Here is a 25,264-nt window from a genome sequence, read left to right on the forward strand (position 1 = left end):
GGTAGGTTGGATATGAGAGTGTCTCAAAGCATGGGACAAAGGATCAAACACTTTGGTTTTACTTCTGACACCACCACAGGTCGGGTTCGGGTAGGTTGGATATGAGAGTGTCTCAAAGCATGGGACAAAGGATCAAACACTTTGATTTTACTTCTGACACCACCACAGGTCGGGTTCGGGTAGGTTGGATATGAGAGCGGGAGTAATGGAAAAATTATAGATAGATACCTTATTATAGATAGAATCCGCACCTAAACTATCAATTTTTAGATTTTTTTTTCTGGGTAGCATACCATCACTTTCTATTTACCACAGATATGACGTACCAAAAATCCTATTGGGGATTTTAAAATAAATAAATAGTATGTATATATATATATATATATATATATATATATATATATATATATATTTGTTCTTAATTAAAGGTGGTGTTTGTGTATACTTGTAAAGTGAGCTGCACGACGGAGATTTAAATTGCTCCGTGGTCTATCTACATCATGTTTTATCTTCAAAATTGTATGCAAATAAGTGCATTCAACTAATTAGAGATACCAAAAAGAATACCTGAGGGCCTCCATGACCATCAAACAAGCCAAAATAATGAACTAAAGGTTTCTCTTTCTCGGACCCGTCATCTTTCCATCTAGCTGGAGATAGAAACTTCGGAACAATGGCAATGACATCCTCCATTGAAGTTCTACGTCCCTTGTCCAATCCAAAACTCCACGAAATCTCACAACTACTGCGTCCATTGTCTATTGCACTCATCGAGCTCATCGAGCTACCGTCACTCCTACGAGTGTCCTTCCGGCAGCGGTAGCGACAACAACTTCTATCAATGATTCACCGGAGTCGTTGATCATAAGCGCTGAAGCGTCACAAGTTATAAAGACAAGTTAAGGTAAGAAGAATATAACTATGGAGAAGGGGTTTTTGCTCCAACGCGTGGAAGAAGGGATGAACATACATAGCAATATGGAAGAAGGAATGAACATACATGGCAATATGGAAGAAGGGATGAACATACCTGGCAAGCTCCTCCAAGTTGCATGCCTGGAGAAGAATGGGAATCAGTCTGAAGCTGTCAATCAAATCCAATCTCATTATGACATATGGTAATCTCTTCACAGATTTAGATTTATGCACTTTACTCTGAATGCACTTTGCTATGAATAAAGAACTAATTACATGTGGCATGGCCTCAAGTCATTTGGTAAAACCTTACATGTGGCGTGGCTTCATGTCGTTTGGTAAAACTTGGCTAAATATAGGAGACAGAGAACAGTTACACTTATTCTCTAAATTAGCACTTTGCTGTGAATTAAGATTCATTTACATGTGGTTGGACTTCAGGTCATTTGTAAAACTTGGCTAAATATAGGGAGACAAATATCTAAGATCAGTTACACCTGATGAAAAGCTGATAAAAGAAGTAAATATTCAAAAGAAAACAAAATATATTATCTAATAGTTAATTGAAAGCATAAATTTGTTATAGAAAAATGGAACCCATGTACAACAAAGGAACTTGGCTTTTAAAGGGATTCCACCTTTATTTAAGGAGGTACGAGCACATACTACAAGTGTATTTGTGTGAAAATCACTTTAGAGTCTAATTTCTAAGGTTGGTCATGACAAACCTAGTGGCATTAGAAAGGAAAAAAGTAATAAATTTTCATGAAACGACTTACCGTCAATAATCCTCACAAGAAAGATAAATAAATAGTTCTTCCTCATGCTTAAATAATCTACAAATTAGAATCGAAATAAAAAAGGGTAGTTAGTGTAATACTGCCATAAAGAGTCTTAGCTTGAGAATTTGAACAAGAACAAGAAGCACTCTCACACTCATGTATGTCTATTCTTAGCTTGAGAATTTGAACAAGAACAAGAAGCCCTTCACCTATTTATTCACTCTAAACTAAGAAAATGAAAGATCAGCTCAATCACCTCTCCCTATTTATTCTTTCATTTCTCTAAGTACCTGACTCCTTCACCTAAACAAAAAGGAAATGAAATCCGGTCACACTCATGTAAGTTCCCTGTTGAAGCTCACTCCCAAAGTGTCAATTCCTTGATTAGAAGGCTATGAACATGATCACGATAAAGAGATATGTATTAATTTAATGCCTAAAAAAGGTACATATTAATATATTTATTACAATATCTACCTGTTACTGTTACAAAGAATACATATACTATAAGAACTTTCTCTGGCCTACATTATCATTAAAACACCCACACTACCAAACTTTCTATGAAAAACAAAACTAATTACGGGTGTAATTTTTCAAGGAAATCTCACGATGCATGAAGACGCCTCCCTTCTTGTTTCAAAGAGCTTTAGTTGTGTCATTGTCGTCTTTGTTTAACTCCGAGCGGCTGACTTGAGCATTTGGATGAAATACTAACAGTCGTCTTGAGGGTTTGCTTATCAATTTTAAGGTCAGAGGTGAAGGCTCTTTATGCTCCCTTTCGTGCTCTCGTAGAGTGAGTTGAGACATGCCAACTAGTTCATCAACATTGACAGGTTCCTTTGGCACAACTGGAATTGGCTTTAGTACCTCATGATGACACATTTCTACACCCTTTTCTTCTTCCATTGGGACTGTACTTGGTGCCCAAATAGAAAAAGGAACAGGCACGTAAGCCGAGATGTATCCCGGTATCATTGGCGGGAAACCAGCAACTTCCATCTTGGGTGCATCAAGTTCTTTACCATTTTCTTCAACCGGTTAAGTGAGAGATTTAGTGAAGGTTGTAAACCAGTGTTCTCTGTTTCTTTTGCCTGATAACCATGTAAAACTTCATCTTCTGGCGCACGCAGCAGATCAGTTTCCTGAAAGACAGGAAATAAAAGACCAAAATCCTTATCAAGTATAAATGGTACCATGCTAACAGATAGGCGCGCTGAGACCCAATAGCAGATGCATTATGAATTACTGGCACGAGGGTCACTCACCCAAAGAGTTCGTCGATTTTTCGATATCCTGAGATTCGGCCTTGGAAATCTGATGTAAGATTCGATATCAAAAACCAAAACGACTTTATTTGAAAACCATTTGAGCCAAATGATTATCAAAGAGATTAGTGAAATTCTAACTTGTTCCTTTTTTTTGTTTCTTTATTGTCATGCTAGGAATGCTTGGAGAGCTCTCAAGGGACCGGTTAAATTGCAAGCTGTGGTTAGAGAATTTATCGTGAGAAAACGAGCTGCTGCAACTTTTCATAGTATGCAGTTCTTTTTTAAAGCTCAAACTATCGTTAGGACTCAAAGAGTTTGTAGGTTCTGGTTAGAGGGTTTCTCATGAGAAAACGAGCTGTTGTAGCTTTTCGCAGTATGCAGAGCCATTTTAGAGCTCAAACTGCCGCTAGGACACAAAGAGCTCATCAATCTTTTGATAAAGATAATAGGTTTATTTCGAGATTCGGCCCTGGAAGTATTCTTTAAGATTTGACATCGAAAACCAAAACCGCTTGATTTATTCAATTTTTGCCGAATGATTATCAAATAGATGAGTGAAACTCTATCTTGGTTCCTTTCTTTGTTTGCGTACTTTTTCTTTATTGGCTGCTGCAACTTTTCACAATATGCAAACCCTTTTTTGAGCTCAAATTGACATTAGGATTTAAAGAGTTTGTATGTTGTAGTCAGAGGATTTGATCGTGAAACAACTAGCTACTACAACTTTTCACAGTATACAGGCATTTTTTAGAGCTCAAAATGCTATTAGGATGCAACAATCTTCCCACAAGCAAATCATTGAAGAAGCTAGAAAACTTCGTGTAACCATGGATTCGTTCGAGTTTCATAATTTATTGCAATCATCGTTAACTTTTAAAATTTGCAATCATAGTTCTCTTTTTTCTTACTAGCTCGTTTGGAAAGAGTTACAAAATTCTTAATCACGGAATAAAAAAAAATTATAAATAAGTTCATGAAATGTACAGTATTTTAAAAATATTAGAAATAATAAATAAAACTCAATACTATAAATTATTTTGGTAAATAAGATCTCCTCCAACCACACAAGTTATAAAGATAAGTTGTAAGAAAGAAGATATAATTGTGGAGAATGGGTTTTCGCTGCTTGGAAGAAGGATGAACAGACATGGCAATCTCCTCGATGTTGCATGGCCTGAAGTTGGAAACAAAAATTGAAATCTGAAGCTGTTCGGAGCTGTTAAAATATCCAATCTCATCATGACATATGTCCCCAATTTATGCACTTTGCTCTAGATTAAGATTAGTTACATGTGTAGTGGTTTAAGTTATTTGGTAAAAGGTGGCTAAATATTGGAAAATAGAGTAACCATCACACCTGATGAAAATCTATAAAAAAATGTAAATATTCACTAGAAAACAAAAACATATAAAAATAAATAAATAAATAAAAATAACTTATCCTCTCTCTTCATTTTAAAACATAAAAATGGTAGGTAACAAAAAAAAAAAAATTATTTGAGAGAGAAAAAGAAAAATACTTTCACTAGATACGACATATTTATATGAGATAGATACGACATATTTATATGAGAATTGATTCTGAGTTTATTGTATATTAAATCTTTTTATCCTAATTTCATTTATTTTTAAATTTATTTGGGAGAGAAAAAGAAAAATGCTTTCGGTAAAGAGGGATTTCATTTGGAGTGAGTTTATTGTATATATTAAATCTTTCTATCCTAATTTCATTTATTTTTAAGATTTATTTGGAAGAGAAAAAAGGAAAATACTTTTACCTTATTTGTGTGATGATTGAGGTGATTGAGAGATTTGGAGTTTATATATATTAAATCTTTTTGTTCTAATTTCATTTATTTTTATATTTATTTTAGGGAGGAAAAAAGAAAATGTTGTAGATATATAAGAGAGATTTCGAGTTTGTTGTATATATTAAATTTTTCTGTCTAATTTCATTTATTTTTAGATTTATTTGGGAGAGAAAAAGGAAAATGTTTTACCTCCACATTGCAGATTTATGTGAGCATATATTTGAGTTTATTGTATATATTAAATTTTATCGTCCTAATTTCATTTATTTTTAGATTTATTTGGGAGATAAAAAAAAATGTTTTTTCTAGGGAGGAAAGATAAGATTTCTGTTGTACATATTAAATCTTTCTGTCCTAATTCCATTTATTTGTAGATTTATTTGGGAGAGAGAAAGTAAACTAGAAAGATTTAGTGTTTATATATTAAATTTTTCTGTACTAATTCCATTTATTTTTAGATTTATTTCGGAGAGAAAAAAGAAAATGTTTTCACTGCATACGGTAGATTTATGTGAGCATATATTTCCAGTTTGTTGTATATATTAAAATTTTCCGTCCTAATTTCATTTATTTTTAGATTTATTTGGGAGAGAAAAAAAATGTTTTTCCAGATTTATGTGAAGAAAGATTTCGAGATTGTTGTATATATTACATTTTTCTGTCCTAATTTCATTTATTTTTAGATTTGAGAGAGAAAAAGGAAAATGTTTTCACGGCATACTACAAATTTATGTGAGCATATATTTCGAGTTTGTTGTATATATTAAAATTTTCAGTCCTAATTTCATTTATGTATATATATTAAGTCTTCCTATCTAATCTCATGAAGGGATCACAATTAAAAATTGTTCTAATTATTGAATGTGATTTAAAAATTCTAATGGTTTTAACTGAGTTTAAAGAATAATAGTATTAAGAATTAATCTAGAATTAATCTGATAATAGAATTAAAAAAAAGACAGAGAATTAACGTCAATAATATTAAAAAAAGTACATAAATTATTCTACCAACAAAATTAATTAAAAAAAAATAGAAGATTGAAAGCAACAATATTTGACCATATTTGACCATTATAAGTCGAGTAAATACAAGAAAAATAAAATATATAATTAAAAATTATAAGGAAAAAAATAGATATAGAAAAGGAAAAAAATTAAGATAAATTATAAATGGAAAAACAAACACAAAATAAAAAATTGGGGAACGAAGTAAATGATAAAACAAAATAAATAATAGGAAGTAGTGTAAACCTAATTACACAATTTTTTTTTATATAAAGATCCCATGAAACAGTAGCATTTTTAATAAAAATAAAATTCTATATATATCTATATCTATATATATTAATGTAATATATACATGAGTATTAGTTAATTATAAAATATTCTAAAACTTTATCTACAAAACTTTAATATTAGCATGAAATCTAATTTATGACTATCGTAAATTAGAATAATAATTGAACTTTAATTTATTGACAATAGCTTAAGCTAATAAGTTAGATGACTTTAGTATCGCATTGTTATATTTGATGTTGACACGTGTCTTGTGGTGGTTCTGCACGTGTTATAAATTTGATGTGTGTGAATTGTTTATAAATCGATATGACTATGATATGTTATGTATGTATTATGATATGTGAATGATATGATACCTCTTACGTTATGTTGTGTTCAATGATATGTGTGAGATAAGATACGAGAAGGATGCAATAAATGTAATATAACGATATGAAAAATATATGACTGACATAGCTATATAATTAGGTTATGTATAGAAAAGAATATGACTGTGATAGATTGATAGAACGATATGATTAGATTATGGATAGAACAATTGTTATGATTTTATAGGTAAGAAACAATAATATATGATCGAGTCAATATTGACATCTATCACTACCAAAAGGAGAGAGGTAAGGTTTTGATACCAAAAAGTAGCTGAGGGACTCCATGACTATCAAACAAGCCAAAATAATGAACCAAAGGTTCCTCTTCCACCGACCCGTCATCTTTCTATCCAATTGGAGATAGAAACTCTAGAACAATGGTGATGGCATCCTCAATTGCAGTTCTATGTCCCTTATCCAATCTAAAACCCCAACGAAATCTTAAAACTACCACGTCCATTGTCCATTGCACTCATCAAGCCACCGTCACTCCCACGAGTGTCCTTTTGGCAGCGGCAGGGACAGTAGCTTCTGTCAATGATTGACCGGAGCCGTTGATCATAAGCACTGAAACGACACAAGTTATAAAGATAAGTTAAGGTAGAAAGAAGATATAACTGTGGAGAATGGGGTTTTTGCTACAAGGCGTGGAGGAAGGAATGAACATACACAGCAATCTCCTTGATGTTGCATGGTCCCATTACGACATATGGTCAGCCGATTTATGCACTTTGATGTGAATGAAGATCTAATTACATGTTGCTTGGTTTCAGGTCATTTGGTAAAACCCAGCTAAATATGGGAAGATAGATATCTAGGAACACTCAAATATTCAAAATAAAACAAAAAGTATATAAAAATAGATAAATAATAACAATAATAATAAATTAATAAAAAAAAATAACTCATTCCTCCATCCACCCATTTCTCACAATTCGTCCCCAAATATCTATCATCAACCCCATGCTCCAATGCATTAGCTATTATGCTAGAAAGAGAGAAAAAAATAGAACATCAAAATTGCAGATACATAACTTTTCAGATGTAGTTGGGAGGGAAAAAGGAAAATGGCTCCACAGGTCCAATAAATTTGTTGTATATATTAAATTTATCTTAATTTCATTTTTAAGAGATCACCCAATTATATCTTAGATTTTCTTTAAATTGTTTTAGTTTGGAATAGAAATTACATACTGTTAATGGAGATCAGTAAATTAGTAAAAAAAAAAATTCATTAAAATTAGACCCATAATTAATCAACCAATATAATTATAAAAAATAATAATAATAATAATAAATATATATATATATATATATATATATATATATATATATATATATATATATATATATATATATATATATATATATAAAGATAAAAAGACTGAAAATTTGAGAGCAACACCCGGTAAATAAAAAAATTAAAAAAAGATTTAGTGTATATAATTAAAAATTAAAACTAAATACAAAACAAAAGTGAGATGAAAAGAAAAAAGAATTAAGATTTAGGTAATAGAATTATAAACTAAAATTAATACATAAACCAACAAAAATAAATATTTACACTCATATATAAACAAAATAATAATAATAATAAAGATTTAGCTAACAAAGCCAGGTATAACATGTATTCCATTGTAGATTTGAGGAATAATTTTGTAGAAATTTGAATTTGAAACTGATGTCATGGACTCACCTAAGTTGACTTGGATTTCAAGGGACAAAATCAAGCTTTAATTTAGTGACAACAGCTTAACTAATCATGTCAGTTAAATGAATACGTATTCAATGTTCATGATATGTATACAGCAACGACCTTAAATTAAGTAAAAAAATTTGGGTCGTTGCAAAATACCTCAATCCGTCAGCATTTTTTATTCGAAGATGAGATCCTATGAAGATTTTGAGGATTAAAATGATAACAAAACTATCATATAGTGAGTGCATAGAAGCTAAAACTTGAAAAACAAGTGTTTTTCTTCTTCTACGAAATTTTTTTTACCGTTCTTCCTTAATTAAATCCTCCTAAATACAAACGACCTCTTAACAACCATAAATAAACAAAAGAACTTGCACACGATAAACATTTCTCCTCTTCGTTCGGTTTAGCAAAAACACTAAGCATATAGTCTCTGTTCAGAGTAGCAATAGTCAAAGAAAACGAAATCGATCAAAACAAAGAAAAATACATCAATCCATCCGCATTTTCCATTTGAAGATGAGATCCTACGAAGATTTTAAGTATTAAAATTATAATAAAATCATCATACAATGAGTGAATAGGAGCTGAAACTCGAACGTAGAACTCGAAAAACAAGTGCTTTTCTTCGTCTTCTTCATCTTCTTCTTCTACAAAAGCTTTTTAAAGTTCTTCCTAAAAAAATCCTCGTACATAAAAATGACCTCTTAACAACCGGAAACAAACACAAGAACTCAAACACTTTAAATATTTCTCCTCATCAATTAGCGAAAACACTAAGTATATAGCCTTAGTTAATGTTCAAAATAGCCCTACGTAAAGAAAAAGAAACCAACCAAAACAAAGAGAAATACATCAATCCAAAGCATTTCCAATTCAAAGATGAGATCCTACAAAGATTTTGAAGATTAAAATGATAACAAAACCATCATACAGTGAGCAAAACGAGCTGAAATCGAACGTAGAACTCGGAAAACAAATGTTTTTCTTCTTCTTTTACGAAACCTTTTTACGGTTATTCCTCAACTAAATCTTCCTACATGCAAACGACCTCTTAACAAATAAAAATAAATACTAAAACTCGAACACGACAAATAATTCTCCTCATTGGTCGGTTTAGCCAAAACACTAAGCATATAGCTTCCGTTCAATGTTCAGAGGGCACTAGGCAAAAAAAAAAATGAAACTGATCAAAACAAACAGAACTGTCTCAATCCATCCACATTTCCAATTTGAAGATGAGATCCTACAAAGATTTTGAGAATGAAAATGATAACTAAACCATCATACAGTGAGAATATGAGCTGAAACTCGAACCTAGGACTAAAAGAGTTTGTAGGTTGTGGTTAGAGGGTTTCTCGTGAGAAAACGAGCTGTTGTAGCTTTTTGCAGTATGCAGAGCCATTTTAGAGCTCAAACTGCCGCTAGGACACAAAGAGCTCATCAATCTTTTGATAAAGATAATAAGTTTATTTCGAGATTCGGCCCTGGAAGTCTTTTGTAAGATTCGACATCGAAAACCAAAACCGCTTGATTTATTCAATTTTTGCCAAATGATTATCAAATAGATGAGTGAAACTCTATCTTGGTTCCTTTTTTTGTTTGCTTACTTGTTTCTTTATTGGCTGCTGCAACTTTTCACAATATGCAAACCCTTTTTAGAGATTAAATTGACATTAGGATTTAAAGAGTTTGTATGTTGTAGTCAGAGGATTTGACGTGAGACAACTAGCTACTACAACTTTTCACAGTATATAGGCTTTTTTTAGAGCTCAAAATGCTATTAGGATGCAACAATCTTCCCACAAGCAAATCATTGAAGAAGCTAGAAAACTTCGCGTAACCATGGATTCGTTCGAATTTCATAATTTATTGCAATCATGGTTAACTTTTAAAATTTGCAATCATAGTTCTCTTTTTTTTTATTAGCTCGTTTGGCAAGAGTTACAAAATTCTTAATCACCGAATAAAAAAAATTATAAATAAGTTCATGAAATATACAATATTTTAAAAATATTAGAAATAATAAATAAAACTCAATACTATAAATTATTTTGGTAAATAAGATCTCCTCCAACGACAAGTTATAAAGATAAGTTGTAAGAAACAAGATATAACTGTGGAGAATGGGTTTTCGCTGCTTGGAAGAAGGATGAACAGACATGGCAATCTCCTCGATGTTGCATGGCCTGAAGTTGGAAACAAGAATTGAAATCTGAAGCTGTTTGAAGCTGTCAAAATATCCAATCTGAAGCTATAAAAAAGAAGATATAACTCTGGAGAAGAGGTTTTTGCTACAACGCGTGGAGGAAGGAATGAACATACATCGCAATCTCCTTGATGTTGCATGGCCTGGAGTTAGAAACAAGAATCGGAATCTATTCAAGACTGTCAAAAAATCCAATCTCATTACGACATATGGTCAGCCGATTTATGCACTTTGCTGTGAATCAAGATCTAGTTGCATGTTACGTGGTTTCAGGTCATTCGGTAAAACCTAGCTAAATACTGTAAGACATTTGGGAACAATCAAATATTTGGAATAAAACAAAAACATATAAAAATAAATAAATAAATAATAACAATAATAATAAATTAATAAAAAATAATTCATCCCTCTCCCCACCAATTTCTCACAACTCATCCCCAAATATCTATAATCAACCACATGCTCCAATGTAGCAGTGATCCGCTATTCTTCTAGAGTGAAAAAAAAAATAAAACATCAAAAGTCAGAGATACATAACATTTCAGATGTCGTTCAGAGAGAAAAAGGAAAATGACTCCAAATTTATGTGAGGGACACCTAGTGAGTTTGTTGTATATATTAAATCTTAATTTTATTTTTAATAGCAAAAAATTTCAGTGAGTTTTTATTTCTTAATTTCATTTTTATATATTAAATCTTAATTTCAATGAGTTGTGGTATATATTATCTTAATTTCATTTTTTTAAGAGATCACCAAATTATATTTTAGATTTTTCTTAAATTGTTTCAATTATTTAATTTGAGTTAGAAATTAAATATTGTTCGGTAAATTATTAGTCAAAAATTCATTAAAAATCGACCCATAATTAATCACCCAATACAATTAAAAGGAATACAAAGATAAGAAAGACCAAAAATTTAGAAAAAAAATTTAGAAATAATAGTTATCAATAATATATGTAATCAATTAAAAGATAGAAGATTTAGTAAATATAATTAAAAACTAAATAGGAAGAGAAAAGTAAATAAATTAAAATTTAGTTAATAAAATTAAAAATTAAAATTAATACATAAACCAAAAATAATAATAAATAAATAGAGATCATAAAAAAAAAAAAATTAAAAAAAAATAGGGAAACAAAATTAAACAATAAAAGAAGAAAAAATCAGGGAAATACTAGAGATTATAGAATTTCTTTATTTAAAACATTTGGTGTATATTCTAAATTAAAGAAATAATTTTAAAGAAATTTGAATAGATTAAGTGTATCATTAGAAATTTGAATAGATTAAGTGTATCTTTCTAAATCAGAGAAATAATTTTATAGAAATTTGAAATTGAAATTGATGTCTACTCACATAGGTTGACTTAGATTTTAAAAGACAGAATTAAACTTTAATTTAGTGACAACAGTAACTAAGTTGAATGAATATGTATTCAATGTTCATGATATGTATAATACGGCCATCCTAAATTAAGTAAAAAAATTTGGGTCGTTACAGGATACCTCAATCCTTTTACATTTTTAATTCGAAGATGAAATCTTAAGAAGATTTTGAGAATTAAAATGATTAAAAAAAACAAAAAAAAAAAAAAAAAAAAAAAAACTATCCTATAGTGAGCAAATAGGAGCTAAAACTCGAATGTAAAACTCTTAAAATAAGTGCTTTTCTTCTTCTTCTACTAAATTTTTTTACTGTTCTTCCTCAACTAAATCCTCCTAAACGCAAATGACCTCTTAACAACAGGAAATAAACAAAAAAATGATAAATATTTCTCTTATTCAATCGGTTCAGCAAAAACACTAAGCATATAGCCTCCGTTCAATGTTCAGAGTAGTAATAGTCAAAGAATACGGAACCGATCAAAACAAAGAGAAATACATCAATCCATCCGCATTTTCAATTTGAAGATGAGATCCTACGAAGATTTTGAGTATTAAAATTATAACAAAATCATCATACGATGAGCGAATAGGAGCTGAAACTCGAACGTACAACTTGAAAAACAAGTGTTTTTCTACGTATTCTTCTACAACACCTTTTTAAAGTTCTTCCTCACAAAATCCTCCTACATGTAAACGATCTCTTAACAACACGAAACAAACACAAGAACTCGAAAACACTAAGCATATAGCCTTCGTTAATGTTCAAAATAGCCCTAGGTAAAGAAAAAGAAACCAACCAAAACAAAGAGAAATACATCAATTCATTTGCATTTTCAATTCGAAGATGAGATCAAGATTTTGAAGTTTAAAATGATAACAAAATCATCATACAGTGAGCAAAAGGAGCTGAAATCGAAGTAGAACTCAGAAAACAAGTGCTTTTCTTCTTTTTCTTTTACGAAACCTTTTTATAGTTATTCCTCAACTAAATCCTTCTACATGCAAACGACCTCTTAACTAACAAAAATAAATACTAGAACTCGAACATGGTAAATATTTCTCCTCATTGGTCGGTTTAGCCAAAACACTAATAATATAGCTTCCGTTTAATGTTCAGAGGGCATCAGACACAGTAAACGAAACTGATCAAAACAAACAGAAATGTCTCAATCCATCAACATTTCCAATTTGAAGATGAGATCCTACAAAGATTTTGAGAATGAAAATGATAACTAAACCATAATGCATTGAGCGAATATGAGCTGAAACTCGAAAGTAGATGTAATACCCGAAGAAAGAAGAAAAAGAAAAAAAAATATAGGAAAAGTTGAGAGGGGCAAATAGGTAAATTTGCCCCTCCAACCACCTAAGGGGTCCAAACAAAACCCCATCCATAATCTTGAAAAAGAGAGATAGTGAGAGAAAGGGGTAGAGAGAACCTAGAGAGAGGAGAAAGGATGAACCGCCGGAAGACTCACCGAAAACTACCGTCGGAGTCTATTCCGGTGAAGATCATGATGCAAGGAGGTGAAGATCATGCAGAGAGACTTTCTTGGAAGGGAAAAGAGAATGTAGGTGGCCGGAGTCCCATTTTTCATCAAGAAGTCGGAAACCCGCAAGGTAAGGATCTTGAACGTTTTCTCAGATCTACGATTTTCCTTTGTGAATCAAGATCTGAAATCTTGATATATTCATCTAGGAACAACTCTACGCATGATCTGTGAAGAAGTTTGGCCGAGACCTCAACCCGAAGGCGGAGATCCGAGAGTCGTCCGAGAACGGTGAGCGAAATTACGACCTTCTTAACTCGTCCGGTAGTTAAGCGAAAATTACGAGAAAAAAATACGAGAACGTAGCCCGTAACACGATCTAAAATTTTGACGAAGGAATCATGTCGATCCGATCTACGGATCGAAAGATATGAAAATCGGAAAAGAGGGTTGTGTTTCGGTTTTCAAAGGACAGAGAAGAAAGAAGAAGAAAAAAAAAAGAGTCGGCCGGCGAGCGGCGGACGGCGGCGGCGAGCGGCGACAGGCGCCGGACACGCGTCGACCATCGGCTGGAGCAACGCAGCTCCAGCGAGGTGTCGACACGTGTCGCCCGCAAGCCGGGCTGAACTGCGACGCGAGCCAAGCCGACCGGACCAGCCGACCCGCGACTACGCGGAGGCGGGCGCTCGTGCAGCCTGCGACTGGCGCCTTCCCGCGCGCGTGGCCACGCCCTCCCAGCGTGCTGCTGGCGCGTTAGCGCACGTGGAACGGCCAATTTGGCCCGGTTGCTTTCTGTTTGCCCGATTTTTGTCCCGGTCCCACTTCTAATACTGTTCTTACGTGAATAGGGACCTAATTTAAAGAAATCAGTACTTTTGAACACCTCACGGGCAAAGAAACGCTAGCAAAAAGGGCACGTCAACCAGGTAAGTCACCACCCGGTATTTAGGAAGAAATACTTGTAGGGTTCGCTTGGATTGTATGTATGCATGTTAGTAATTTTGCCTTAAATTAGCTCTCCATGAATGAGATTAATTAGATGGATTGTTATGATGTGTTGGGTGAATTATCTGAGTGTTGCTTGTATGCCTTAAGCTTCCGTTGTACGTATGCATGCGTTTAATTTATGTTAGAATTGTGTATGCCGGGTTTCGGGTGCTTGATGGACGAATTCGCCCCATTGAGCGCGAACTTCGTGCTCTGGGTGCTTGATGGAGGTCATCGCCCCGTTGAGCCGGTATGCCTAGTTTGCATGAATTACATACTATGATGTTAGAAGAAGATTGCATGCACCCTCTGTTAATTGCTAGGGCCCATTTCTATGATAAGATTACGGAATTTCTGTTAGGAGCGATATGCCGCTCTAGACAAACTTAATTTTTCCCTAGAAACTTAGCGGTTTACCACGGCAAGAAAGTACCTAGGAGGATTCATAGATTGCTAGCGTGAGAACGGTATCTATAGCTTCGTGGGAGGACCAAGGGTCCCTGATCAGTCCTTACTGCTCTTAGCCATTTCGCATGGGAAATGTGTCCCCACGTCGTACAGCCCATTAGCTGCATGGGAATGGGTTGGGTCGCGCCCCCCATAGGAGGACTATATGGGCGTAGGGGTATTCAGCACACCCCTAGGCTAGATATCATGTAGTCCTAGATAGCCATGTAAAGGTAGCGCCTCATAGAGAGATACCGACCATATCAGCTTGGCATAAGGAACCTCTAGGTGACTAATGAAAGGACGATGAACCAGTGAAACCCAAGGGGCAAGCCCCAAGAGACTAAGGTTAGAACCTGATGTTCTAGAATCGAATTAGGAAACCATGGTAGTTCTGTTAAATTAAGATGCGAAGAGAGCCTACAAGTAGGTGGCTTACTGAGTATAGTTTTTATACTCATCCCGTTCTCCTTTATTTTTCTCAGGTGTTCACTGGCTGCTGGTCGAGGTAGAGGAGCGTTTGAGAGCTGTACAGTCACAGAGGGAGTCGTTCCGGAACGTCAGTCCCTTTTCGGTCTTTTAGAGTCTTTTGTATTTCATTTTATATTTGCAATTTATTTTGTAATAATTAACAAACAAAATTTCTCTCTTTTGTTTTAATACAAAGTATTTCTATCTTTTACTTTGGTTTTCTTTTCTTTTATTTTCCTTTTGTTTGTTTTCGATTTCGTCTTTTTAGTCACGATTCAGATTTTCGAAGCCTCGAAAATCGGGTCGTGACAGTAGAACTCTAAAAACAAGTGTTTTTCTTCTTCTACGAAACTTTTTTTCAATTTTTCCTCAACTAAATCCTCCTACAACCGAAAACTAAAATATAGCCTCCGTTCAATGTTCATTAGACAAGAAAACAAAACTGATCATAACAAAGAGAAATACCTCAATCCATCCGCATTTCCAATTCGAAGATGAGATCCTATGAAGATTTTGAGAATGAAAATGATAACAAATCCATCATACAGTGAGCTCCTAGGAGCTGAAATCGAATTTAGAACTCGAAAAACAAATTTTGTTCTTCTTCTACGAAACCTTTTTATAGTTCTTCCTCAAATAAATCTTCTTACATGCAAACGACCTCTTAACAAAATCGGAAACAAACACAAGAACTCGCACACGATAAATATTTCTCCTCTTCGATAGGTTTAGCGAAAACACTAAACATATAGCCTTCGTTTAGTGTTTAGTGTTCAACATAGCACTAAAGAAAACGAAACCTATCAAAACAATGAGAAATACCTCAATCCATCACCTATTTCTATCTCGAAGATGATATTCTATAATGGTTTTAAGAATTACAATGATAACAAAATCATCATACAATGAGCAAATAGGAGATGAAATGGAACGTAGAACTCGAAAAACAAGTGATTTTCTTCCTCTTCTACAACGAAAACTTTTTACCGTTCTTTCTCAACCAAATCCTCCTATATGCAAACAAACTCTTAACAATCGTAAATAAACACAAGCACTTGCACATGATAAATATTTCTTCCCATCGATCAGTTTAGCGAAAACACTAAGCATATAGCTTCCGTTCAGTGTTCAGAGTAGCACTAGGCAACGATCAGTTTAGGGAAAACAATAAGCATATAGCTTCCATTTAGTGTTCAGAGTAGTACTAGGCAAAAAAAATTAAACCGATCAAAACAAGGAGAAAAACTTCAATCCATCCACATTTCCAATTCGAAGATGAGATCGTACGAAGATTTTGAGGATTAAAATGATAATAAAGTCATCATATAGTGAGCAAATAGGAGTTAAAACTCAAACGTAAAACTTGGAAAATAAGTAGTTTTCTTTTCTTCTTCTACGAAACGGTTTTACACTTCTTCCTCAACTAAATCCTCCTACATGCAAACGACCTCTAAACAACCAGAAACAAACACGAGTACTCGCACACGATAAATATTTCTTCACATCAGTCCATTTAGCAAAAACACTAAGCATGTAACCTCCGTTCAGTGTTCATAGTAACACTAGGCAAAGAAAACGAAACCGACCAAAACAAAGAGAAATGCCTCAATCCATGTGCATTTCCAAAAAGGATTTGTTGCTCAATGGACCTTGTCAAAGAGCAGATATTACGAAAAAGAGAATACCTTTGTACCTTTACAAATCCAAACTTAAGCGTACTACAACCAATTTTGTTCTTTTCCTTGGAAATATGATATTATTGAATGCATCATTTTGTCCACTATGGATTGTTTTTACGAGTACTCGTAGCAACCTAAAAAAAAGAGAATCTAAAACTATGCATTCATCGAGCATCCAATAACAAGACGCTATGATGTTGCATCATATGCATATGTATATCGGTTCGCTACATGTTGAATAGCACGCATATTCATTTAATAAAGAAACACACACCAAACCTTTATAACAAAGTAGAATACAAAAGGTAAAGAGTTGCGGTGGTTTATACAATGATTAAGTCTAGGTTTAGTTTCTATACAGATCACCATGCTTCTACCAAGCCAACGGTGATATTGTTTTCATCGCTCAGTTTAAAGATCCCTCATTTGGTGCTTTTAAGTCAACTACAATAACTGAGATGTTGTCGTCACTCAAATTACTAGCTTCCTTGCGTATTTTATTTGCAGCACATTGTGCTGGATAAATTACATTACCAGTTCCACCAAGCGCCAACTTCTTGCGTTGCCTTTTCAGTACGCTGCAAGCCATCTTCATCACATCATCGTTGGATAAGACATCCCATACTCCATCACTTGCCAGAATCAAACACTCATCTTCCTCAGTCCTCGATGTGAATGTAACCTCCGGATCAAATATAATCCACGGTTTCAAGTAATGATCACCTGATCAGAAATATATTTGAAAATCGCAACAATAAAAGATAAATAGATGCAAAATTTGACAATGTAAACTTAGAAGCTTGCAAAATTAGTGGATGACTAGTTATTGTTGGAGGATGAAAGTCCCACGTCCGCTAATTTCGGGAATGATCATGGGTTTATAAACAAAGAATACTCTCTCCATTTGTATGAGGACTTTTGGGGAAGCCGAAAGACAAGCCATGAGAGCTTATGCTCAAAGTGGACAATATTATACCATTGTGGAGAGTCGTATTCGTCTAACAGTTATGAGTCGTTGGAAAAACATGAAGCTATGGGTTAGAAGAAACCTATTGCTCTGGTCATTGCCAGCACTCCTTCGACCCTAGGACAGTCTACAAACAGAATTTTTGCTCCTCCCTTAATAAGTCTATCATATTCATCTGGCCTGCTAATCTGCATCAGAAAAGGGAAAATTCTTTGAATCATAATATTAACTAAAAACATGGAAGAATTTGTGCACCCAAACAGGACAGAGAGAATTGTAATTGAACCTTGTGGTCAACTGTCAAGGGAATGGCTTGATTCCCACGACAAAGCAATGCTCTAGAGTCACCACAGTTGGCAACAATTATTTGGCAAGCTGACAGAAGAACAACCAAAGCAGTAGATCCAACTGAATATGGGGCCAGAGTCTTGTCCTTGAAGGCATCATCAACCCTCTCATAAGACCTCGTCAATGCCATTTCCCATCGCTCTTGCTGACCGTTTTCAAAAACCCCTCTGTTCCACTCTTCTGCTAATAGTTCATGGAACTTCTTTGAACAATAAGTACTCACCTGAAATCATCGTTAAACGTTGATACAAGAATACTATAATCTATATTTTGATGGTAACAAAGCAGAAATGGTCACAATAAAACAACTTGATTTGGCATGCCTCCTTGTCATTAGCGAAACTAATGAACGGACCTCCATCTTGAAGCATCTTATTTCATGGTCAACAAAATATAAGTCCCTCGTGTACTCATTATAGTCATGAGCTTGTGTCAATCGCTTGTTATTAAATGCACTCTAAGTTCATTGCCTTCAGCAAATTAATTTCCTTCTAGCTAGCATTATCTCAAATGTGGTTGCGAAGTAAACGAGAGGTCGTTAGTGAAGCTTCCACGAAACCTTTTTACCGTTCTTATTCAACTAAATTCTCGTACATGCAAATGACCTCTTAACAACCGGAAACAAACACAAGAACATGCACACGATAAATATTTCTCTTCATTGATCAGTTTAGCAAAAACACTAAGTATATAGCCTCAATTTAGTGTTCAAAGTAGCACTAGACCAAGAAAATGAAACTGACCAAAACAAATAGAAATATCTCAATCCATCCACCTTTCTAATGATGAGACACTACGAACAATTAAAATGATAACAAAACCATCATACAGTAAAACTCACAGAGCGGGCAATATGTATTTTGAACGATGGACTCTAGCTTCCCAATAGGTTGGATGAGATCTCGTCCAGACCAGGCCCAGGCCCATTTTAAAAACAACCAAATCTGATTTATGGGCCGAATCATCAAGGTTTGGGCCTAAGTATGAGCCATTAATATTATTTTTTCCAAAATGTCCCTGGGCCGAATCATGTTGGCAACCAAATCTGATTTATGGGCCGAATCATCAAGATTTGGGCTATGAGCCATTAATATTATTTTTTCAAAAATGCCCCTAGGCCCAATCATCAATGGGCCCAAGGATGAGTCATTAATATTATTTTTCCAAAAATGCCCCTCGTCTCCCGAAATAAAAAATTCATTTTTGGTTCCATTTTAAATCATTTTAATTTTTGACATGTTTAGTTTTCATAATTAATCCATTTTATAAAAAATAAAATTATTTAATAAGTTAGAGTTAAGGGAGTTAAGGGATATAAATGAAAGAAATAATTAACTTTTTCAAAGGAACCATACTGACACTCAATCAATTATCATCCATTCATCACTACTTGAATCCCACCTAAACCATCAATTTTTAGATTTTTTTTTTTCCTCGGTAGCATACCATCATTTTTTATTTATCACAGATATCATTTTTTTCCTGGTTTTGTTCTTAATTATAGGGGGTGTTTGTGTATACTTGTAAGGTGAGCTACATGACGGAGATTTAAATTGCTCGTGGTCTATCTACATGAGGTTTAATCTTCAAAATTGTATGCAAATAAGTGCATTCAACTTATTAGAGATATATATAAAAAAAAAAATTTTAAAAAAAAATAAAATAAAATAAAATAAAATAAAAAATACCTGAGGGCCTCCATGACCATCAAACAAGCCAAAATAATGAACTAAAGGTTTCTCTTTCACGGACCCGTCATCTTTCCATCTAGCTCGAGATAGAAACTCCGGAACAATGGCAATGGCATCCTCCATTGAAGTTCTACGTCCCTTGTCCAATCCAAAACCCCACGAAATCTCACAACTACCGCGTCCATTGTCTATTGCACTCATCAAGCTCATCGAGCTACCGTCACTCCCACGAGTGTCCTTCCGGCAGCGGTAGCGACAACAACTTCTATCAACGATTCACCGGAGTCGTTGATCATAAACGCTGAAGCGATACAAGTTATAAAGATAAGTTAAGGTAAGAAGGAATATATAACTATGGAGAAGGAGTTTTGCTCCAACGCGTGGAAGAAGAGATGAACATACATGGCAATATGGAAGAAGGAATGAATATACATGGCAATATGGAAGAAGGGATGAACATACCTGGCAAGCTCCTCCAAGTTGCATGCCTGGAGTTGAAAACAAGAATGGGAATCAGTCTGAAGCTGTCAATAAAATCCAATCTCATTATGACATATGGTAATCTCTTCACAGATTTAGATTTATGCACTTTACTCTAAATGCACTTTGCTATGAATAAAGAACTAATTACATGTGGCATGACCTCAAGTCATTTGGTAAAACCTTACATGTGGCGTGACTTCATGTCGTTTGGTAAAACTTGGCTAAATATAGGAGACAGAGAACAATTACACTTATTCTCTAAATTAGCAGTTTGCTCTGAATTAAGATCCATTTACATGTGGTTGGACTTCAGGTCATTTGTAAAACTTGGCTAAATATAGGGAGACAAATATCTGAGATCAGTTACACCCGATGAAAAGCTGATAAAAGAAGTAAATATTCAAAAGAAAACAAAAATATATTATTTGAATCGTAATGGTTAATTGAAAGCATAAATTTGTCATAGAAAAATGGAACAGGTGTACAACAAAAAAACATAAATTTGTCATAGAAAAATGGAACCCGTGGACAACAAAGGAACTTGGCTTTTGAACGGCTTCCACCTTTATTTAAGGAGGCACGAGCACAGACTACAAGTGTACTTGTGTGAAAATCGCTTTAGAGTCTAATTTCTAAGGTTGGTCATGACAAACCTAGTGGCATTAGAAAGGAAAAAAGTAATAAATTTTCATGAAACGACTTGTCAATAATCCTCACAAGAAAGATAAATAAATAGTTCTTCATCATGCTTTGAATTTAAATCCAAATCAAAAAGGGTAGTTAGTGTAATCCAAATCAAAAAGGGTAGTTAGTGTAATACTGCCATAAAGAGTCTTGAGAATTTGAACAAGAACAAGAAGCACTCTCTCACTTATGTATGTCTATTCTTAGTATGTCTATTGTTATCTTGAGAATTTGAACCAGAACAAGAAGCACTCTCACACTTATGTATGTCTATTCTTAATTTAAGAATTTGAACAAGAACAAGAAGCACTCTCAAACTCAGGTAAGTTCCTCGTTGAAGCTCACTCCCAAAGTATCAATTCCTTGATTAGAAGGCTATGGAGATGATCACAATAACACTAGAGAGATATGTATTAATTTAATGCCTAAAAAAGGTACAGAGATTATCCACAAAGTCAAGTTAGGATCTCCTTATTAATATATTTATTACAATATCTAATCTACTTACAAAGAATACATATACTTTAAGAACTTTCTCTGGCCTACATTATCATTAAAACATCCACACTACCAAACTTCTATGAAAAACAAAACTAATTACGGGTGTAATTTTTCAAGGAAATCTCACGATGCATGAAGACGCCTCCCTTCTTGTTTCAAAGAGCTTTGTTTGTGTCATTGTCGTCCTTGTTTAACTCCGAACGGCTGACTCGAGCATTTGGATGAAATGCTGACAGTCGTCTTGAGGGTTCGCTTATCAATTTTAAGGTCAGAGGTGAAGGCTCTTTATGCTCCCTTTCGTGCTCTCGTAGAGTGAGTTGAGACATGCCAACTAGTTCATCAACGTTGACAGGTTCCTTTGGCACAACTGGAATTGGCTTTAGTACCTCATGATGACACATTTCTACACCCTTTTCTTCTTCCATTGGGACTGTACTTGGTGCCCAAATAGAAAAAGGAACAGGCACGTAAGCCGAGATGTATCCCGGTATCATAGGCGGGAAACCAGCAACTTCCATCTTGAGTGCATCAAGTTCTTTACCATTTTCTTCAACTGTAGTTTCCATGATATGGAACTCTGAGTTAAGTGAGAGATTTAGTGAAGGTTGTGAACCAGTGTTCTCTGTTTCTTTTGCCTGATAACCATGTAAAACTTCATCTTCTGGCGCACGCACCAGATCAATTTCCTGAAAGACATGAAATAAAAGAACAAAATCCTTATCAAGTATAAATGGTGACATGCTAACAGATAGGCGCGCAGAGACCCAATAGCAGATGCATTATGAATTACTGTTAGGCACGAGGGTCACTGATCTTTCGATTACAGTACAAGACGTGATCACAGAAACATGACAAGAAATTTCAACAGAAATTAAAATGCAAAGTCAACAGGTCTGCCAGGCACCAAATGTAAACTAGAAAATATAAGAGTTCAAAACAAACCGTCTCTGGAACCATGTCGAAAAGGCTTGACCTACGCTTTCTTCTTGTTGCGTTACTCAGCCGAATGAAATACTTCTGGGCATGGCTCGCCACCTGAGTTGGAGTCCTTGTAATAACAAAATTCCGAGAAATCCCACGCCAGTCTCCTTTCCCCAGCTTCTGAAGACCAAATAAGAATAATCGATGCTCCTCCTCTGTCCATGGAACACCTGAAAACGAATTCTAAGGTATCAAACATCAGTAGTATAATACCTGATCCAATTATTAGAACTTCAATCCATTAAGAGAATATGCAAACTGTTTGATCACTTTTGTCAAATTCCATTGGCCAACTTGAGAGATAAACCTCAATCTCTTTCAATCAAAAAATTGTAGACTCGACATGAAAACAACTTTCTGGCCTTTGGGGAGTTCTACAAATGCTGATTCTTCAAAAAGAAAGTTGAAACAGAGACTTTTACCTACCAAAACTATAATAGACTACACCAATCAAACAAGAAGAATAATAACTTTCAAATCAATTGATAATTTACCATCTAATGTCAACTTTAGGCTCTTACAGCTAAGCTAATCAAACAATGTTAATGACATACAAACTCTTCAACCATCCAGCCATGTTCGCATACTAGATAGTAATTGCATGGCCCAGTCTCCACCCACTTCTTTCCTTACAAAGGTCTACAAGTTTCTGATTCACATATCCTGCTAAAATATTGCAAGCAGTTACGAAACTTATACATGTATCATGCAATGCAATATTTACCACATAATGTAACCTAAAGAAGTATCCGTCCCCTCAGACCTCCTCCTAGACCTGTCGACTTAAAATGAAATTATTATCAAATGTCAAGCCATTGAAGGCATTATTATTCCCCACTTCAACTTTCCACAGCTATCATTACAGTAACCATTGAGAGGAAAGACACCAAACCCATATGGAAAAGCCAGTAGGTCATTACCTCTCAACACATAATTAGGAAGAACTGATTCATAATTTTCTAGACATGATTAAGGGAAGTATTTGAAAATATCTACTTCATCCACACTATCCACCAAGAAACTTGAGATCAGAGACCTCATTCTTAACAGTTCAACCACGGAAGTTACAGAAAGCAGCATAAGCCATCGGAATGGGAGTATCAATGATAATACAACACTAAATTCAGGAGTAGAAATTCGCAAAAAAACCAGGAAAAAAAAAAAAGAAGGACGGAACAGATCAAAAGAAGAAGAAAGAAATAGTCAAAGAAAAATTCCGAAATGATACTAATAAAACTGATGGAGACAAGAAAAGCACCCGAAGGTGAAGCTGTGATGACAGACACAAAATCCTTCACAAACATACAGCAACAAACGATTCCGAAATATATCAACTAAAATCTAAACACGGAGATCACGAAATTAAACTGTCTTATTCAAATCGCACGGGAAATCAGGCACAAATTCCTCTCGGAAACAAATATTTCAAGACGAAGCTATAATGTTACAATTCTGAAACTGTTTATCCGTTACCTTTCTTCCTTTCAGCCCCTCGATTAGCAGAGCAGGATGCATGGGAAGGATCGTCGGAAAGAAAGCCATCGGTATCATGAACAGCGTCGGAGTTAGGGGAGTCAGGATTCGGCGAGGCGGCGGCGGAAGAAGAACTATGGTAATGTGCAGAGAGGTTACCCATGCTAGCGCTTTTCTTGATGAAAGACCCATCGGTGAGCCTAACCCCAAAGAGCTTCACACCACCGCCACAGCCGCCACTGGAAAGGGTACCACTGCCGACTCTACCGCCGCGGGAGGGGCAGGTGCGGGAGTTGTGGCCATTGTTGCTGCAGTGAGAGCAACGCCGAGTCATTGCGACCGGTGACCCGGCGAGTCAAGCCCCCGAGTTAGTGAAGAGAGCACAAATGAGAGAAGATGGTGGAATTGAAGATCGCGAGAAATGAAGAAGAATTGAAAGAGAGAGAGAGAGAGAGAGAGAGAGAGAGAGAGGATTTTTGTGGTAGTGTTTGGGGAAAAATCAAACTTACTCTGTTCGTTCAATCGGGAGAGATTGGCGAAACGCGGGTGTTCGTTGGTAAACACTTTTCCAATGTGACCATTTTACCCTTGTTTAGGATAACCTACTCTTTTACTCCTAGTGTCCCTCTCCCCCATCTTCTTTATCTTTTAAAAAAATTATTTTTTTATCTTATAATACTAATTAAATACCTATTTTGTTACATTTTAGCCTATTTTTTATTTTTTATTTTTTATTTTTTTTATTTATAAAACTCCAACCATCCTCAATAGGTCGTGGGTTGTTGGATTTGTCTGCTCATAGGTTAACTAAAATGGTTCGATTCATTTTTTAAACAAAATAGATAGAAATGGGAAGAGTAAATAAAAATTATAGTGTCAGCAACGACATGTGACAACAATAATGATGACGACGGGCAACGACCATTAACGTAAAGTAAAATTAGTTCGATCCAGTGATTATTGGTTATTAAGTACGTCTTAGCTTACGTATGACAAGATGTCATTTGGTGTACAAAATATGTTATGTTCTAACTCACCATAGGTAAGGCTAGAAGCCATTTCGACCTGTGTAGTCCATAATTCAGATGCTCGAGACAAGTACAAAGCTAAATAAAGTCACGCTAAGTATTCTTTGATGTAGGTAGAAATGTAGATCACAATTAAGCATGTAAGAATCTAACGCAACGTAGTCAAAATTACAATGGTTTCAGTTATATAATTATTAATTCAAATAAATGAATTAACATAAATAAATTTATTGTTATTCAAAGTTATTGAGAATAATTGTTATCCTATAAAATATTGTAGTGTGGATAA

General features: G+C 34.5%; 3 protein-coding genes and 1 long non-coding RNA gene across 5 annotated transcripts; 1 reads left to right on the forward strand and 3 right to left on the reverse strand.

Moving 5' to 3' along the window:
• Positions 1-2,336: 2,336 nt before the first annotated feature.
• LOC147787514 (transcription factor KUA1-like) lies at positions 2,337-2,699 on the reverse strand. The gene has a single exon (XM_087119223.1). The coding sequence runs from the start codon at positions 2,697-2,699 to the stop codon at positions 2,337-2,339; it is 363 nt and encodes a 120-aa protein (XP_086975349.1).
• A 10,331-nt stretch (positions 2,700-13,030) lies between these two features.
• LOC111783190 (uncharacterized) lies at positions 13,031-15,349 on the forward strand. Its single transcript, XR_015413348.1, has 4 exons — positions 13,031-13,365; positions 13,445-13,526; positions 14,084-14,161; positions 15,155-15,349. It is a non-coding gene; the product is annotated as an uncharacterized LOC111783190 (long non-coding RNA).
• A 1,724-nt stretch (positions 15,350-17,073) lies between these two features.
• LOC111778923 (putative protein phosphatase 2C 6) lies at positions 17,074-20,126 on the reverse strand. Its single transcript, XM_087119105.1, has 4 exons — positions 19,823-20,126; positions 18,073-18,357; positions 17,869-17,974; positions 17,074-17,542 (listed from the first exon to the last, which is right to left on the reverse strand). Exons 1-4 carry the CDS (start codon positions 20,033-20,035, stop codon positions 17,226-17,228), a joined length of 921 nt encoding a protein of 306 aa, XP_086975231.1. The 5' UTR covers positions 20,036-20,126; the 3' UTR covers positions 17,074-17,225.
• A 1,250-nt stretch (positions 20,127-21,376) lies between these two features.
• Positions 21,377-24,572, reverse strand: LOC111778920 (transcription factor MYBS3-like). Of its 2 annotated transcripts, XM_087119104.1 has the most exons (4): positions 24,457-24,572; positions 23,948-24,255; positions 22,436-22,657; positions 21,377-22,179 (listed from the first exon to the last, which is right to left on the reverse strand). In XM_087119104.1, the coding sequence occupies exons 2-4, from the start codon at positions 24,137-24,139 to the stop codon at positions 21,649-21,651; spliced, it is 945 nt and encodes a 314-aa protein (XP_086975230.1). In that variant the 5' UTR covers positions 24,140-24,255; positions 24,457-24,572; the 3' UTR covers positions 21,377-21,648. The 2 variants fall into 2 exon arrangements, with proteins under 2 accessions (XP_086975230.1, XP_086975229.1); XM_087119103.1 differs by lacking the exon at positions 24,457-24,572 and having other exon boundaries at positions 22,436-22,644; positions 23,948-24,424.
• Positions 24,573-25,264: the final 692 nt, after the last annotated feature.

This window comes from Cucurbita pepo, chromosome 17 (assembly GCF_057944985.1).
Source record: "Cucurbita pepo subsp. pepo isolate OVF chromosome 17, ASM5794498v1, whole genome shotgun sequence".
Taxonomy (NCBI): Eukaryota; Viridiplantae; Streptophyta; class Magnoliopsida; order Cucurbitales; family Cucurbitaceae; genus Cucurbita; species Cucurbita pepo.